Raw genomic sequence first — 20,418 nt, 5'->3', positions numbered from 1 at the left:
AATCAAATCGATTATCTTCAATAATGCTATGATTCTAGGTAGTTTATTGCCAGTTTATGTGAATTATGCTCATTTGTTTAAGGAATAAGATATGGTGATGCTAATTGCAGGAAACATCATGTACTTTCTGTTGAATAAACTGCATTGTTGTGTGATGGGGTTACTGATTCACACGCATTCACATAAATTGCTATTCCTCCAGGCTACAGTAAAGCAACATTACTGTTAATGTACATAACATTGTCATAATGCCTGTGTTATTCCAGTTCACCTCATCGTCAGTGAACATTGTTTACCTAAAAAAGCAATATAGATAGAGGCAATCAAACGGGTACAATAGAGGTGCGTGTATGTGATCGCGAAGCGCAGCAGTGCCCGTGTAACCGTCGTCATGCTAGGACGCACATCACAGACGCTGCTGCTGCTGGCCCTTCTGTCACCACTGGGCCATGTTCAAGGTCATTGTGCATCTTCTCCTGAGCTCCCCTACTTTTCACGTGTCAACTTGACTTAGAGGTGATAGATATTTGTGAAAACTGAAGGAAATGAAGACGGGCATTCAGAGTATTCGTAGTTGGGATATGAAGCTAAGATAGCGATACTGTTTGAGTGTTCCACCGATCACTTGTGTATTTATAATGGTGTTGATGTAAGTAGAGATATCTTACATGTGGTAAACCAAGGAATTCAGGGTATGTATGTGGCTGGTTTGAAGACCACGATACAGGAATGAGTGGTGATGTAGGGTAATGTCATCTTGATTAGGTCAAGGAACATGTTGTAGGGTATTGTAGTAATGATACATAAAGGAACATGTAGGGTAATGTAGTAACGATAGATAAAGGAACGTGTAGGGTAATGTAGTAACGATAGATTAAGGAACGTGTTCTTGAACATCATGGTCGAGAATGTAAGATGTTACCTCGGTGAAGAATAAGTGATGTGACACAGTTGTTGCGTTCATGATTAGTGTTAATATGGATGCTATGGTTAGGAAATAATGTAAGTAATCAGATTTCTACACAATAGTAATCAGATTGCTACACGATACTTCAAAGGTTCGGAGCTAGTTGAAACTGGTGATTTTGTCTTTACAGGCGCCTTAGTATGTTGTGGATGGGGCTTTAAGCACAGTATTGCGTCTTATGATACAAACTGCGTACACAGCGGGCAGACAAGTTGCATCACGTGACCCGACCGACTGGCTGGGTATGTTTTTGAGAAGCAGGCAATATCTAAGGAAAAGAAAACGTTAATCGTAAGGAAAAGAAAACGTTAATCGTAAGAATAGAGGACTTTACCATCAGCAAAATTTTTTTTATGTAAACAAACTCATCTTTAATGCGGATATTATAACATTTGAGAGTGTAACACCTAGTCACCTACTTTTTCATGTATAAAAAAGTAAGAATACGATAACTCTTAAACCCGCTGAATTTCCTTTGACCCTCCAATCACAAAATTAGGAGGCAAGGTAAACCCCACCACCATCACAAAACAAATATATAATTTGTGTGTGTCTATATAGCAATGTGATCGCTTATATATGTGTCAAGAAGAAAACTCAACGTTTTTGGGAACCCATCTCAACTCTTGTTGTAAGAAGCCTAAGCACTTTTCGTAATTCTTGCGCATATATTATTTCGGTTTATTTGTTGTTCTCGCCCATTATTCTGTTGGAAATATTTTTCTTCCCTCCCATGTTCCTCCCGGCTCTGAAGAGAGTAAGATCGACACAGGAATATTGTCCATATCCTTGTTAATATTTGTAAAGACGCGATATTGATGTGTAGCCCCTGAATCTAGTGTTAAACAATATTCTGATAAGTTAAATTTTTCAGTAAAAGTTGTATATATTTAAGTCTTTTAACTCTGGCGTGTTTTTGGATATTTCACTCCCAGGGAAAGTTCCTTCATCGTTGGTAATATTTGCCTGTAGGCAAAGTTAACGATCACCAGAATAGAAAAAAAAAAATCACTTCTTTTTTCATTTTCCGGATACGTTTCTTTACGGTGACCAACTGAGTATTATATTACCGCTTAAGTTTTCAAGGTAAATTTTTCAAGGTAGGTTTATGTACCGGTGTACTTATTTTTTCTTTTCCTGACGCTACCCCGCTGGAGGGGGTGGGGGATGCTATTTCATGTGTGGCAGGGTGGCGAGGGAAATGGATGAAGGCAGCAAGTATGAATATGTACATGTGTATATTTGTAAATGTCTCTGTATGTATATGTATGTATATATTAAAATTCATATGTATGTATATGTGCGTGTGTGGGCGTTTATGTATATACATGTGCATGTAGGTGAGTTGGGCCTTTCCTCGTCTATTTCCTTGCGCTACCTCGCTGACGCAGGAGACGGCGATTAAGTATAATAAATAACAATACTTTGCTGTGTGAGATGTTATATTTTCTGCCTCATTTTAGTGTGGCCTGTCTTCAATTCCTATATGAGTTGAATTTCATTGACCTGACCAATGCACGAGTCTTCCCTGGGCGGGTTCTTAAGGTTCTTATGATCCGAAATATATATTTCTCAAGTTTTACATCACCTGGAAGCATACTATATATTATTCAAATTCTGGTAAGCCATTTATTTACTCTGATTTACACATGTCAGGAAGAGCAGCAATTCCGAGACAGCCTCAGATGTTTGTCCACTTGCTTTCTCATGGGTAGTTTACGATTCAGTGAAAGACGACTCTTATCATCCCTGCCTGGCAGTCTATCTTCTCTTATCGACCTCCTGTGTCAGACAAGGCTTTCCAGAAACGCTGAGTCCACCCATCCATCTGTGTATCATGTTGATCACTCCATCCCAGAAAAGATTCTCAGTTCATAACGTTTCCTATAAACCCATGCTGCCTCTCACTGAGATTGTTTCTCCATTGCAAGTTGGCCTTCGTGTAGATTCCTGGTCGTCTCTTCTGGTAGTTTACAGTTCATTCTTCCATTGTGTAATGCAATGTTGCAAGTACCTTCCTGAATGTTTTGGAGCGAGATGCAACTTGAGCCATGAGCGTTGTAAAGGCATAGGTAGTTTTATGAGCGTATTTTCATGTCTCGTCCGATGATCTTGATGTGTTCTGGGGTTCTCCATCCCACATTCGAGGTACTACGTAGTGGTAACAGGTTTTAAACTGAGAATACGCTTTGGTATTTAGCATTCTCCTCCTCAGAATATGCCTTCCCTGTTTCAGTAACCTTGTGTATGTTTGTCTGCATGTGTCAGTGTTTGTCTTGACGTGGGTATGTGTATGATATCACTGAAGATACGTATTGCTCGTCAGATGTTTGTTATTGTATTTGAAATTTCTAATGGCGCCATGACTATCATACAGTAGAAACGAAATTTTAAAGATGAATACAACTGCTTTATACGAGTTCATGGATACTGTTTTGGCTAGTAAGGGAGCGGTCACCACTAGGATGGGAGAGACAAAGAATCGATTGTAAGGTTGTGTTATCAGCACAGTCCACGGGCAGGGCTCTCTTATCATCGTATGCGAAGCTTCGATCTTGTGTGGTAAATCCGTCCACAGCCAAGTCTTGCTTGGTTACAGAGGACACTGCTTTCTGTATTTGTGTGATTGCTACTGTTGGTCTATAATTAACCATACCTTTTGTTTACAAGGTACAGTTCTTTTGCTGCTGCTAAATTGACCGCATCTAGACTTACGTGTGATACTACCAGGAGTTGGTTGGTTCATCATTAAAATTACTGTAGATACAAGCAACCGAATGAATACTGAATCAGCCTTGATAGTCCAGCAACGTAATTTATTATCTGTAGTAAGCCAGATGACTCGGCGAACTAGTTTTTTAAGTCATCCTATCATCTGATGATGATGATGCACTTCACAATTATCATGACAAGTGACTTCTTTTCCTGATATATGCACGTGGGGTCTTTCATGCGTGGAATATCCACGTGGGATCCTTCATGCGTACAATATCCACGTGTGATCCTTCTTGCATAGAATATCCACGTGTGAACCTTCATGCGTAGAATATCCACGTGGGATCCTTCATGCATAGAATATCCACGTGTGATCCTTCATGCGTACAATATCCACGTGGGATCCTTCATGCGTACAATATCCACGTGGGATCCTTCATGCGTAGAATATCCACGTGTGATCCTTCATGCGTAGAATATCCACGTGGGATCCTTCATGCGTAGAATATCCACGTGGGATCCTTCATGCGTAGAATATCCACGTGGGATCCTTCATGCGTAGAATATCCACGTGGGATCCTTCATGCGTAGAATGTCCACGTGGGATCCTTCATGCGTAGAATATCCACGTGTGATCCTTCTTGCATAGAATATCCACGTGTGATCCTTCATGCGTAGAATATCCACGTGTGATCATGCGTAGAATATCCACGTGTGATCCTTCATGCGTAGAATATCCACGTGTGATCCTTCATGCGTAGAATATCCACGTGGGATCCTTCTTGCATAGAATATCCACGTGTGATCCTTCATGCGTAGAATATCCACGTGGGATCCTTCATGCATAGAATATCCACGTGTGATCCTTCATGCGTGGAATATCCACGTGGGATCCTTCATGCGTAGAATATCCACGTGGGATCCTTCATGCGTAGAATATCCACGTGGGATCCTTCATGCGTAGAATATCCACGTGGGATCCTTCATGCGTAGAATATCCACGTGGGATCCTTCATGCGTAGAATATCCACGTGGGATCCTTCTTGCGTAGAATATCCACGTGGGATCCTTCATGCGTAGAATATCCACGTGGGATCCTTCATGCGTAGCCCTTGAAATTTGGAGTTTCATAAACGCTGACAAAATACCAGCCAAACCTGGACCACGGGAACTGAAATAAAACTTTGTTTCTTCATTGCTACCAGCAGGAAGGAAGTGGTTGTCTGATGTGGTGAGTAATTTCTTAGTACCAGCCAGCCTGCGTCTTTATCTGTAGGAGCCAGCGAGTGTCGTCCTCGGAGCTACGGGTCGGACAGCGTCGTGTGCGTGTGTGACGCCCTCCACTGTGACCTGCCGGGCCCCGTCACCTTCCCCGACCCCGGCCACTACACCGTCGTCACCTCCTCCAGGGAGGGACTCAGGTTCCACAGCCAGACCCACCATTTAGATGACCATCCAGCTGAAGGTGAGTGTTGCCTGAACTACCAACCACATCTGGAAAACACAGAATGGTTGGATGATACGTATTTCTTCATATTAGATAACGTATGATTATTTATTTTAGTATTCAGATAAGTACATGTACCAGTGTTTCATATTAGATAACATATGATTATTTATTTTAGTATTCAGATAAGTACATGTACCAGTGTTTCATATTAGATAACGTATGATTATTTATTTTAGTATTCAGATAAGTACATGTACCAGTGTTTCATATTAGATAACGTATGATTATTTATTTTAGTATTCAGATAAGTACATGTACCAGTGTTTCATATTAGATAACGTATGATTATTTATTTTAGTATTCAGATAAGTACATGTACCAGTGTTTCATATTAGATAACGTATGATTATTTATTTTAGTATTCAGATAAGTACATGTACCAGTGTTTCATATTAGATAACGTATGATTATTTATTTTAGTATTCAGATAAGTACATGTACCAGTGTTTCATATTAGATAACGTATGATTATTTTAGTATTCAGTTAAAGTACATGTACCAGTGTTTCATATTAGATAACGTATGATTATTTATTTTAGTATTCAGATAAGTACATGTACCAGTGTTTCATATTAGATAACGTATGATTATTTTAGTATTCAGTTAAAGTACATGTACCAGTGTTTCATATTAGATAACGTATGATTATTTTAGTATTCAGTTAAAGTACATGTACCAGTGTTTCATATTAGATAACGTATGATTATTTTAGTATTCAGTTAAAGTACATGTACCAGTGTTTCATATTAGATAACGTATGATTATTTTAGTATTCAGTTAAAGTACATGTACCAGTGTTTCATATTAGATAACGTATGATTATTTTAGTATTCAGTTAAAGTACATGTACCAGTGTTTCATATTAGATAACGTATGATTATTTTAGTATTCAGTTAAAGTACATGTACCAGTGTTTCATATTAGATAACGTATGATTATTTTAGTATTCAGTTAAAGTACATGTACCAGTGTTTCATATTAGATAACGTATGATTATTTTAGTATTCAGTTAAAGTACATGTACCAGTGTTTCATATTAGATAACGTATGATTATTTTAGTATTCAGTTAAAGTACATGTACCAGTGTTTCATATTAGATAACGTATGATTATTTTAGTATTCAGTTAAAGTACATGTACCAGTGTTTCATTCTGTGTGTATTGTGGAAGAGTTCAACCGCAGCATAACTTGCTTCACTGCAAGAGTTGTGGGTTAGTAGGAGCAGTCAGGGGGGCACATTGTGACACCACAAGGCTCCTGTTCCTTCTCTTGCGTTGCTCTCTGATGGTTGCAGGAGCCAGATGGCTGAGGCATCTGCCCGTTTACTGGTGGTTGATCAAGGGAGATTTTTGGGGGATAAAAATTGCTTTTGTTCTTTGTAATTTGTTGAGACTGTTGCAGTTCTTGAATTTTTATGTTCATCAACTGTTATCGTGTAAGTCCTGTGATCTTCCACGTGCTCTTTGGGTGCACCTTCCTGCAGGTGCCAATATTGTTGCTACGAGAAGGAAGTTCTTATCCTTCGTGAAGACAATCAGATATGTGAGCTTTATCGGTGGCCTTGAACAAAGGGCTTTTGCTTTGAGTCAAGTTAATTTTCCTCGTGTAATTACTCACTTTGGGATTATTGTTGTAGACAACATGACTTAAGTTTATCATTGGTGTAGTGTATATTAATGATTATAATCTCGTACGTTACACAGCCATCATCTTGATAAGTTTATGACATTTGGATTCTATGAAATACGTGTAATGTATTGTTCCACTGGGCCTCTGGTTACGGAGTATGGAGACTAGCTAGAAATTTGTGAAGTTTATAGTTAAAATTGATGTTTGAATATCCTTTGTTTATCTGTAGTTGTTTCCTCCTTCATAATTCACTGTTAAATAGCGTCCTGGGTGAACTACCAGTATGCGCGAAGATATGATCACACTCGTTTTTGTATCGCTAAGGGCACTCATTATCTGCATTCATGTACTTCCCTAATCCCCCCCCCCCCCAATAAGACACTGGTGATGTATTGGCCATTTTCTGATTAAACTGATACGTCTACAAAGATAACTTCAACATTCACACTGAGCGTTCTTGCACAGCTTGTTGCAGGTGTTCATCATTACGCAAGACATACACGACATCCACATCCCTACAGCACAAGGAAGGGCATAGCTCTTCATTCTGTGGAGGCGTGTATTTACTCCCTCACTCATGTCAAGTGAACCAAATGTTGGTTCGGTGGTGTTGGAATCCCTCGATTTGGCAGTAAAGCTTAACTTCTGGTCCTCTGAACGTTGCTTACATAGTGCATGATCGTAAGATTAAGATTTTTCAAATAAGAAAGAAGAAATTTGAAGGCTGCTATGACTGAGTTTTTATATGTAAATATACATGTAGAGTTATATCAATGTTGTCAGTCACAGAAATGTTAGTGAACAGAATTTCCACTTCGAGAGACGCGTATAATCCTTCAGGCTGAGTAAGACGAATTATTTCTAGAAATTCAACTCAGTTTAGGTCATATTTGGCAGGGATACATGGTCTTAATATATCAGTCGGCAGCTTCGCTATGTTGTGTGTCGGGCAGTTAATTGAGAAATCATGGGACGTAAGGAGTGAGTAAGCTTATGGGTTTCCACATTACGTGTAACCTGGTCAGTATTTTTCTGCTACAGATGAATGAAATGTTTCTGATCCACAGCAGCTTCAGCTGTGGATACGAGGCAGTTATTTTTTTATTTTAAAGGACTCTGTTAGTCCCTTACGAAGCAACTTAAACTCTCCTTCATCTCTGAGGATGTTATTTATCTTCTGCAAATAATCATCTGTATTCAGGAGCATAAAAACATATAATTTGTCAGCACGACGGATACCAAATCATCTTGAGTTCTTAGATCATATGTATCCTGTGTCATTTATAAGTCCTTTGATTAGCGCTTTCACCAAGGGCCCGTGTCGTACTGCGGTACAACAATCAACAACAATAACACCTTTAGTCCTCTCATTCTGTAACTGGCCTTTGAAGATGTGTTAATACACGAAAGCGCTCAGGATCTTGTGTTTCTTTTCCTGGTGGTGTTAACACACACACACACACACAATATATATATATATATATATATATATATATATATATATATATATATATATATATATATATATATATATATATATATATTCATATAACTCCGCGTTGTACAGTCAGGTTCGGTAAAACGCTATCAGCTGGCTATGTGTTCTGTTCGGAAACAACCGATAGACCCCGTTGCTCACCATTGTGAGACAAAGGGTATTCGAGTACTTAGTATTTCGAATAGTTGTTTCCTATTATACAGTCCCTTAGCCTATCGGTTAGCATGCCTGCCTCTTGCACAAGGGGTCCCAGGTTCGATCCTGGCTGTTGGAGCTTTGTATGTTCTATGAAGGTGCGCGTTCATGTACACTTTATTCGTATTCATATAACTCCGCGTTGTACAGTCAGGTTCGGTAAAACGCTATCTGCTGGCTGTGTGTTCTGTTCGGAAACAACCGATAGACCCCGTTGCTCACCATTGTGAGACGAAGGGTATTCGAGTACTTAGTATTTCGAATAGTTGTTTCCTATTATACAGTCCCTTAGCCTAGCGGTTAGCATGCCTGCCTCTTGCACAAGGGGTCCCAGGTTCGATCCTGGCTGTTAGAGCTTTGTATGTTCTATGAAGGTGCGCGTTCATATACACTTTATTCGTATTCATATAACTCCGCGTTGTACAGTCAGGTTCGATAAAACGCTATCAGCTGGCTATGTGTTCTGTTCGGAAACAACCGATAGACCCTGTTGCTCGCCATTGTGAGACGAAGGGTATTCGAGTACTTAATATATATATATATATATATATATATATATATATATATATATATATATATATATATATATATATATATATATGGGGAGGTGATAACAAGTAGTGGTGATGTGAGAAGGAGATGGGGTGAGTATTTTGAAGGTTTGTTGAATGTGTTTGATGATAGAGTGACAGATATAGGGTGTTTTGGTCGAGGTGGTGTGCAAAGTGAGAGGGTTAGGGAAAATTATTTGGTAAACAGAGAAGAGGTAGTAAAAGCTTTGCGGAAGATGAAAGCCGGCAAGGCAGCAGGTTTGGATGGTATTGCAGTGGAATTTATTAAAAAAGGGGGTGACTGTATTATTGACTGGTTGGTAAGGTTATTTAATGTATGTATGACTCATGGTGAGGTGCCTGAGGATTGGCGGAATGCGTGCATAGTGCCATTGTACAAAGGCAAAGGGGATAAGAGTGAGTGCTCAAATTACAGAGGTATAAGTTTGTTGAGTATTCCTGGTAAATTATATGGGAGGGTATTGATTGAGAGGGTGAAGGCATGTACAGAGCATCAGATTGGGGAAGAGCAGTGTGGTTTCAGAAGTGGTAGAGGATGTTTGGATCAGGTGTTTGCTTTGAAGAATGTATGTGAGAAATACTTAGAAAAGCAAAGGGATTTGTATGTAGCATTTATGGATTTGGAGAAGGCATATGATAGAGTTGATAGAGATGCTCTGTGGAAGGTATTAAGAATATATGGTGTGGGAGGCAAGTTGTTAGAAGCAGTGAAAAGTTTTTATCGATGATGTAAGGCATGTGTACGTGTAGGAAGAGAAGAAAGTGATTGGTTCTCAGTGAATGTAGGTTTGCGGCAGGGGTGTGTGATATCTCCATGGTTGTTTAATTTGTTTATGGATGGGGTTGTTAGGGAGGTGAATGCAAGAGTTTTGGAAAGAGGGGCAAGTATGAAGTCTGTTGGGGATGAGAGAGCTTGGGAAGTGAGTCAGTTGTTGTTCGCTGATGATACAGCGCTGGTGGCTGATTCATGTGAGAAACTGCAGAAGCTGGTGACTGAGTTTGGTAAAGTGTGTGGAAGAAGAAAGTTAAGAGTAAATGTGAATAAGAGCAAGGTTATTAGGTACAGTAGGGTTGAGGGTCAAGTCAATTGGGAGGTGAGTTTGAATGGAGAAAAACTGGAGGAAGTGAAGTGTTTTAGATATCTGGGAGTGGATCTGGCAGCGGATGGAACCATGGAAGCGGAAGTGGATCATAGGGTGGGGGAGGGGGCGAAAATTCTGAGAGCCTTGAAGAATGTGTGGAAGTCGAGAACATTATCTGGGAAAGCAAAAATGGGTATGTTTGAAGGAATAGTGGTTCCAACAATGTTGTATGGTTGCGAGGCGTGGGCTATGGATAGAGTTGTGCGCAGGAGGATGGATGTGCTGGAAATGAGATGTTTGAGGACAATGTGTGGTGTGAGGTGGTTTGATCGAGTAAGTAACGTAAGGGTAAGAGAGATGTGTGGAAATAAAAAGAGCGTGGTTGAGAGAGCAGAAGAGGGTGTTTTGAAATGGTTTGGGCACATGGAGAGAATGAGTGAGGAAAGATTGACCAAGAGGATATATGTGTCGGAGGTGGAGGGAACGAGGAGAAGAGGGAGACCAAATTGGAGGTGGAAAGATGGAGTGAAAAAGATTTTGAGTGATCGGGGCCTGAACATGCAGGAGGGTGAAAGGAGGGCAAGGAATAGAGTGAATTGGAGCGATGTGGTATACCGGGGTTGACGTGCTGTCAGTGGATTGAATCAAGGCATGTGAAGCGTCTGGGGTAAACCATCGAAAGCTGTGTAGGTATGTATATTTGCGTGTGTGGACGTATGTATATACATGTGTATGGGGGTGGGTTGGGCCATTTCTTTCGTCTGTTTCCTTGCGCTACCTCGCAAACGCGGGAGACAGCGACAAAAAAAAAATATATATATATATATATATATATATATATATATATATATATATATATATATATATTGTGTGTGTGTGTTAACACCACCAGGAAAAGAAAACACAAGATCCTGAGCGCTTTCGTGTATTAACTCATCTTCAAAGGCCAGTTACAGAATGAGAGGACCAAAGGTGTTATTGTTGATTGTCGTGCTGCAGTACGACACGGGCCCTTGCCTGTAGCCGGCCCGTTCCGTGTGTCCGGAACTCAGTGTGTTGTGTGTGCTTAGATCCCGCACCGTGGCACAACACGGGCCCCCATCCGTGTGGCCACCTCAATAAACTTACCAGGTATACTCCAAAGACTTGTACTTTTGTAGTTTGAAAACTCATCTTTATCCCATATGTCTTTCTACGGTGGCATTATACATGCATTCTACCAGTCCTCAGGCGTCTCAGTATGATCCATACAAATACTGAAAATCCTTACCAACCAATCATCGACACAGTCACCCCCTTTCTTAGTAAATTCAACTGCATTGCCATCCACTCCAGCCGCCTTGCCACATTTCATCTCATGCGAGGCTTTCATCACCTCTTCTATCTTTACTAAACCACTCTCCATCACTCACTCTATGCGTACCCCCCTGACCCTAACACCCTACATCTGCCATTATATCATCAGATATATTCAACAGTCCTTCAAAATACTCATTCCGTCTCCTCCTCACTCCATCACTACTTATTAACACTTCCCCATTTGCCCCCTTCACCGATGTTCCCATTAGTTCTCTTTGTTTTTCGCTCATTGTTTACCTCTTTCCAAAACGTCAGTTCTCTCTAGTTTACTGACTCGCTCACCCCAACTCGCATTTACGCTCTTTTTCTGATCCTACACCATCCTCTTGACCTGCCGCTTTCTCTCACACATCCCCAAATAATTTGCACTCTTCCTGTGGGTATCGTCTAAACGCGCCTCTTTTCTTTCACTTGCAACTTTAACTTCTTCATCCCACCACTTAATACGCTTCCTAATCTGCCCACCTTCCATCTTTCGCGGGCCACATGCATCTCTTTTACATGCCATCACTGACTCCCTGAATACTTCCCATTCCTTAACCACTCACTTTGTTTCATTTACTCTCACCTATTGCCATTCTACACTTAGTCTCTCCTGGTATTTCTTCACACAAGTTTATTTTTTTTCCAAATTCACCTGCCACTATCATCTCTCCAATATTGTCTTCTCTTTTCCGAAAACCAATACAAATCATCACCCTCGCGTCCACAAGATAGTAATCAAACACCCCACCAGTTGCCTTTCTCAGCACTTTTACATCCAAAAGTTTCTCATACACGCCTGTTAATATATGTAATGCAGTAATACCCACTTACCATCTCTCTTACTCACATACTTGTGTATAACCCTTTTTAAACAGGTACTTCCGATCACCAGTCCTTTTTCAGCACACAACACCACAAGCTGTTCACCATTTCCATTCATAACACTGAATACCTTATGCTCCCCTCCCCCCAATTATACCCTCAACAGCCACATGACTCACCTTCGTTCGCAAAGCTTTACCTATTACCCGTGCCACGCATCCTAACTCAGTCACCAACTTCCGCAGTTTCTCACTCGAATCTGCAACCAGAGCTGTATCATCAGCAAATAACAACTGACACTTCCCAGGCCTACTCACGCCCTACACACTGCATACTCGCCCCTCTCTCCAAGACTAGTATTTACCTCCCTCACCAATCCATCCATAAAGAAATTAAACAATTATGATGGCATCACTTATCCCTGCAGCAGACCAGCCTCTGCAGGGAACCATTCACTCTTATCTCTTCCTACTCGTACACATTTCCTACACCCAATATGAAACCTCACAGCTTCTAGCAGCTTTCCTCCCACACCTTATATTCGTAATATCGACAAGGTATGTCTGTCAACCAGTCATATGATTTCTCCAGGTCCATAAATGCCACATACAAATCCATCCGTTTCACTTTAGTAAGTCCCATACCTATTCTTCAAAGCAACCACCTGATCCACACATCCTCTACCACTTCTGGAACCACACTGCTCCCACCCAGTCTGATGCTCTGTACATGCCATCACCCTCTCAGTCACTACCTTGCCACTCATCAAGTACGCTCAAGAAACTAATATATAGTTTGAACACTTATTATGTCGTAATGAACACTATATGGAGCTTAGTGTGTCCTCTATCATCCATTCATGGGATAACTTACTATAGTTGGTCAGTTCCTAACAGCTCTTACATTCAAATTTAGAAAATTTAATACAGACACTTTGTACGGTTTTGTGTTCATGCATGTCCACTACGTCAAGTGCACCTCCGGTCTTGGAATGACGTCAATAGCTTTGCAAAGCCATGTTGTTGTTTTTTTTTTTCATCAAGTACGGTGAGATATCCAGTCGCGTCCATCATTCACGCCACTTCGAAAATTTAGTGGAATCGCGTATGCACACGTCCGCCCAGGTGGAGGATGTTCAGAACTTTTACTTGCAATTATAGGGTAAACCTTGGGAAGTTCCTCACACCATCTGTTACCAGCGGGAGCCGTACATACGTTCGGTCCCCACACTAGGTTTCCCCATGTTCCATTGGTCAAACATGAGAGATGTTTGTCACACTTGATGAGGCGATTTCTTTGATTATCTCCAGTCGCTTTTGAGACACAGCTTCTTAGGTTCATATCTTGGACGTGATCTGACTTTTCAGTCTCGGGTTAAACTGAAAAGAATCATGATGAATAACAGGATTTGAACTGAAGTATTTGCAGTGTGTTAATAGCCGTGTTTCAAGTATCCAGTTACCAGTTATGCTACATTTCCAGTGCCACTGTCTTTGATTATGCAGTACAGATTGAAGGCCATTGTTATCAGTCCAGTATCTTCGATCAAGAAGCAGATCCTTGTATGTAGTGGCGACTCGTAACGGTGCAGGTGAGGGAGGCTACAGATGACTCGTGTGTCATGGTCAGAAAGTTACACTTGGTACATGTGGACTTCCCTCATCTGCACAGTGTGTATTACCAGACCATAGATCGTTTATTCACAGCAAATTACATGTACATATACAAAGTCAATGTAACTGGTTATTCATAACTTTTTGAGGGTTTATTGACGTGTGATTATGTGATTTTCAGTGGGTATTACTGCAGTGGCAGTCAGTCAGTCGTTCTTCATAGCATTATTTTTTTTTTTTCCAAGGTTGATCAAAATCTCCCGCCGCTGCACTGTTCATCGTTGCTGTATTTAGATTTTCTCTAGGTTTCAGCAGTTCCATGGAGTGTTGACTGTAGATAGTTACCGGTCATGACTTGATTCATTCAAGATATTTGGTTTCGTGATTTTTTTCATGACAAATTTTGTCTCGTGATTTTGTTTTCATTACAAGAAATTTTGTCTCGTGTGAATGCCCCATAGTGTAGAGTACACAAGTTCATTCTTTTTCTAGTATGGAATACGCCTCGATAGCTTTGATTAAGCATATCACTGGGGGAACATTCAGCGTATGATTAAAAGTCATTTGTAAGAAGTAATGTACTTGCTTTCTACTGACTCATTAATGAAACTCCATCTCTTGAAACTTTGTATTGCAGCAGATCACATCACAGGCCTCCTCTACAGATCACATCACAGACCACCTCTACAGATCACATCACAGACCTCCTCTACAGATTACATCACAGACCACCTCTACAGATCATATCACAGACCTCCTCTACAGATTACATCACAGACCCCCCTCTACAGATCACATCACAGACCTCCTCTACAGATCACATAACAGACCACCTCTACAGATCACATCACAGATCCCTCTACAGATCACATCACAGACCTCCTCAACAGATCACATCACACACCTCTTCTACAGATCACATCACACACCTCCTCTACAGATCACATCACACACCTCCTCTACAGATCACATCACACACCTCCTCTACAGATCACATCACAGACCACCTCTACAGATCACATCACAGACCACCTGTACAGATCACATCACAGACCACCTCTACAGATCACATCACAGACCACCTCTACAGATCACATCACAGACTTCCTCTACAGATCACATCACAGACCACCTCTACAGATCACTTCACATACCTCCTCTACAGATCACATCACGGACCTCCTCTACAGATCACATCACAGACCCCTTCTGCAGATCACATCACAGACCACCTCTACAGATCACATCACAGACCGCCTCTACAGATCACATCATAGACCTCCTCTGCAGATCACATCATAGACCTCCTCTACAGATCTCATCACAGACCTCCTCTACAGATCACATCATAGACCTCCTCTACAGATCTCATCACAGACCTCCCCTACAGATCACATCATAGACCTCCTCTACAGATCTCATCACAGACCTCCTCTACAGATCACATCACAGACCACCTCTACAATCACACACAGACCCCTCTACAGATACATCACAGACCCCTCTACAGATACATAAGACCCCTACAACAGATCTAATCCCACAACCTCACAGATCACATACAGACCTCTCACAGATCACATCACAGACCTCCTCTACAGTCACTCACAGACCTCCTCACAGATCACATCACAGACCTCCTCTACAGATACATCACAGCCACCTTACAGATCACATCGACCCCCTACAGATCACACACAACCTCCTCCGTCACTCCAGACCTCTCACAGATCACATCACAGACCACCTCTACAGATCACATACAGACCTCCTTACAGATCACATCACAGACCCCCTACAGATACATCACAGACCCTCTACAGATCACATCACAGACCTCCTCTACAGATCACATCACAGACCCCTCACAGACCACCTACAGACCTCTCTACAGATCACATCACAGACCTTACAGATCACATCACAGACCCCCTACGATACTACAGACCTTACAATCACACAGACCTCCTCTACAGATCACATCACAGACCTCCTCTACAGATCACATCACAGACCTCCTCTACAGATCACATCACAGACCTCCTCTACAGATCACATCACAGACCTCCTCTACAGATCACATCACAGACCTCCTCTACAGATCACATCACAGACCTCCTCTACAGATCACATCACAGACCTCCTCTACAGATCACATCACAGACCCCCCTCTACAGATCACATCACAGACCTCCTCTACAGATCACATCACAGACCTCCTCTACAGATCACATCACAGACCTCCTCTACAGATCACATCACAGACCTCCTCTACAGATCACATCACAGACCTCCTCTACAGATCACATCACAGACCTCCTCTACAGATCACATCACAGACCTCCTCTACAGATCACATCACAGACCTCCTCTACAGATCACATCACAGACCTCCTCTACAGATCACATCACAGACCTCCTCTACAGATCACATCACAGACCTCCTCTACAGATCACATCACAGACCTCCTCTACAGATCACATCACAGACCTCCTCTACAGATCACATCACAGACCTCCTCTACAGATCACATCACAGACCTCCTCTACAGATCACATCACAGACCTCCTCTACAGATCACATCACAGACCTCCTCTACAGATCACATCACAGACCCCTTCAGATCACATCACAGACCCTCACAGATCACATCACAGACCACCCTCTACAGATCACATCACAGACCACCTCTACAGATCACATCACAGACCTCCTCTACAGATCACATCACAGTCCTCCTCTACAGATACATCACAGACCTCCTCTACAGATCACATCACAGACCTCCTCTACAAGATCAAATAACAGACCACCTCTACAGATCACATCACAGACCTCCTCTACAGATCACATAACAGACCACCTCTACAGATCACATCACAAACCTCCTCTACAGATCACTCACAGACCTCCTCTACAGATCACATCCACAGACCATCCTCTACAGATCACATCACAGACCTCCTCTACAGATCACATCACAGACCTCCTCTACAGATCACCTCACAGACCCCTCTACAGATCACATCACAGACCTCCTCTACAGATCACATCACAGACCTCCTCTACAAGATCACATCACAAGCCCCACCTCTACCAGTTACATCACAGACCACCTCTACAGATCACATCACAGACCTCACTCTACTGATCACATTACAGACTCCTCTACAGATCACATCACAGACCCCCTCTACAGATCACATCACAGACCTCCTCTACAGATCACACTACAGACCTCCTCTACAGATCACATCACAGACCTCCTCTACAGATCACATCACAGACCTCCTCTACAGATCACATCACAGACCTCCTCTACAGATCACATCACAGACCTCTACAGATCACATCACAGACCTCCTCTACAGATCACATCACAGACCTCCTCTACAGATCACATCACAGACCTCCTCTACAGATCACATCACAGACCTCCTCTACAGATCACATCACAGACCTCCTCTACAGATCACATCACAGACCTCCTCTACAGATCACATCACAGACCTCCTCTACAGATCACATCACAGACCTCCTCTACAGATCACATCACAGACCACCTCTACAGATCACATCACAGACCTCCTCTACAGATCACATCACAGACCCCCTCTACAGATCACATCACAGACCTCCCTCTACAGATCACATCACAGACCTCCTCTACAGATCACATCACAGACCTCCTCTACAGATCACATCACAGACCTCCTCTACAGATCACATCACAGACCCCCTCTACAGATCACATCACAGACCCCTCTACAGATCACATCACAGACCACCTCTACAGATCACATCACAGACCTCCTCTACAGATCACATCACAGACCTCCTCTACAGATCACATCACAGACCTCCTCTACAGATCACATCACAGACCTCCTCTACAGATCACATCACAGACCTCCTCTACAGATCACATCACAGACCACCTCTACAGATCACATCACAGACCCCTCTACAGATCACATCACAGACCACCTCTACAGATCACATCACAGACCTCCTCTACAGATCACATCCACAGACCTCCTCTACAGATCACATCACAGACCTCCTCTACAGATCACATCACAGACCTCCTCTACAGATCACATAACAGACCTCCTCTCAGATCACATCACAGACCCCCTCTACAGATCACATCACAGACCTCCTCTACAGATCACATCACAGACCTCCTCTACAGATCACATCACAGACCTCCTCTACAGATCACATCACAGACCTCCTCTACAGATCACATCACAGACCTCCTCTACAGATCACATCACAGACCTCCTCTACAGACACATCACAGACCTCCTCTACAGATCACATCACAAGACCTCCTCTACAGATCACATCACAGACCTCCTCTACAGATCACATCACAGACCTCCTCTACAGATCACATCACAGACCTCCTCAACAGATCACATCACAGACCACCTCTACAGATCACATCACAGACCACCTCTACAGATCACATCACAGACCTCCTCTACAGATCACATCACAGACCTCCTCTACAGATCACATCACAGACCTCCTCTACAGATCACATCACAGACCTCCTCTACAGATCACATCACAGACCTCCTCTACAGATCACATCACAGACCTCCTCTACAGATCACATCACAGACTCCTCTACAGATCACATCACAGACCTCCTCTACAGATCACATCACAGACCTCCTCTACAGATCACATCACAGACCTCCTCTACAGATCACATCACAGACCTCTACAGATCACATCACAGACCTCCTCTACAGATCACATCACAGACCTCCTCTACAGATCACATCACAGACCTCCTCTACAGATCACATCACAGACCCCCTCTACAGATCACATCACAGACCACCTCTACAGATCACATCACAGACCTCCTCTACAGATCACATCACAGACCCCCTCTACAGATCACATCACAGACCTCCTCTACAGATCACATCACAGACCTCCTCTACCAAAGTTATCAGATTTTTTCGTCTGCATTTTGGTTGTCTTCCGCCCAAGAGTTGCCTTTACTTAAAGTTGTGAATCATTTGCGTTTTCACGTTTATGTATTGAAAAAAATAATGTGTATAAAGCGGTATGGCCGAAGTGATTCGTAGTACTGTGTTGCCAAACGTAATTTTAAGTATGTGCAGAGTATTGTACGTCTGCTGTCGTGCCATGTGAGGTAAGACCTGGCCAGCTGAGCAGATCCTGGGTTCGAACCGCCACTGTATGTGATTTCCAGATGGCAGCAATCATTACTGTCGTTAGGTATCGAGTTCACTGTATATAAGTATTCATAACTTACACACACACACACACACGCACACTTCACCCAGCACAATTATTAATGGCTTAATACAAGTTTTTAATCAAAGTTATCGTTTGTTTATGTGTGTCAGGGTCGGTGGCGGTGGAGGTGGGGTTCGCGACGCCTCGCCAGACCATCCTTGGCTTCGGCGGCGCCTTCACCGACGCGGCCGGCATGAACATGGCCAGCCTCTCCGCCCCTGCCCAGGACCTGCTCATGAGGTCACTAACCTTCCCCTCTCTACCCAGTCACACTTTACATGTAGTCCAACACTCAGTAAGTCAGGTGACGCCCCACCACACACACACGCTCACACTATGTTCTCCTTCTCAGTAAACAAGTGCGTCCGTCGGCAGCGCAAATATTGGCCTTTGACATCCACGTTCAGTCAAACAATAATATTTTGGTTTCTTGCTCTAGTGTGGGATTATATTTGGCTTCTTGCTCTAGTGTGGGATTATATTTGGCCTCTTGCTCTAGTGTGGGATTATATTTGGTTGGTAACTATCTGATAGCTCTAGTGCGGGATTATACTTAGATGATTACTATCTGATAGCTCTAGTGTGGGATTATATTTGGATGGTTACTATCTGATAGCTCTATTGTGGGATTATATTTGGAATATTACTATCTGATAACTCTAGTGTGGGATTATATTTGGCTGATTACTATCTGATAACTCTAGTGTGGTATTATATTTGGATGGTTACTATCTGATAACTCAAGTGTGGGATTATATTTGGATGATTACTATCTGGTAGCTCTAATGCGGGATTTTACTTAGATGATTACTATCTGATAGCTCTAGTGTGGGATTATATTTGGATGGTTACTATCTGATAGCTCTAGTGTGGGATTATATTTGGATGATTACTATCTGATAACTCGTGTGGAATTATATTTGGATGATTACTATCTGATAGCTCTAGTGTGGGATTATATGTGGATGATTACTATCTGATAGCTCTAGTGTGGGATTATATTTGGATGATTACTATCTGATAGCTCTAGTGTGGGATTATATTTGGATGGTTACTATCTGATAGCTCTATTGTGGGATTATATTTGGATGATTACTATCTGATAGCTCTAGTGTGGGATTATATTTGGATGATTACTATCTGATAGCTCTAGTGTGGGATTATATTTGGATGATTACTATCT

General features: G+C 42.1%; 1 protein-coding gene across 1 annotated transcript in view; it reads left to right on the top strand.

The window, feature by feature from the left end:
* The window catches only part of LOC139754670 (lysosomal acid glucosylceramidase-like), a 79,916-nt gene that overhangs the window by 10,374 nt on the left and 49,124 nt on the right, over positions 1–20,418 (top strand). Inside the window, 2 exon segments of the mRNA XM_071672217.1 lie at positions 4,959–5,147; positions 19,346–19,475. Coding sequence (XP_071528318.1) covers positions 4,959–5,147; positions 19,346–19,475 — 319 coding nt within the window.

Source organism: Panulirus ornatus, chromosome 17 (assembly GCF_036320965.1).
Source record: "Panulirus ornatus isolate Po-2019 chromosome 17, ASM3632096v1, whole genome shotgun sequence".
Classification (NCBI taxonomy): Eukaryota; Metazoa; Arthropoda; class Malacostraca; order Decapoda; family Palinuridae; genus Panulirus; species Panulirus ornatus.
This window is presented reverse-complemented; position numbering and strand designations above follow the sequence as displayed.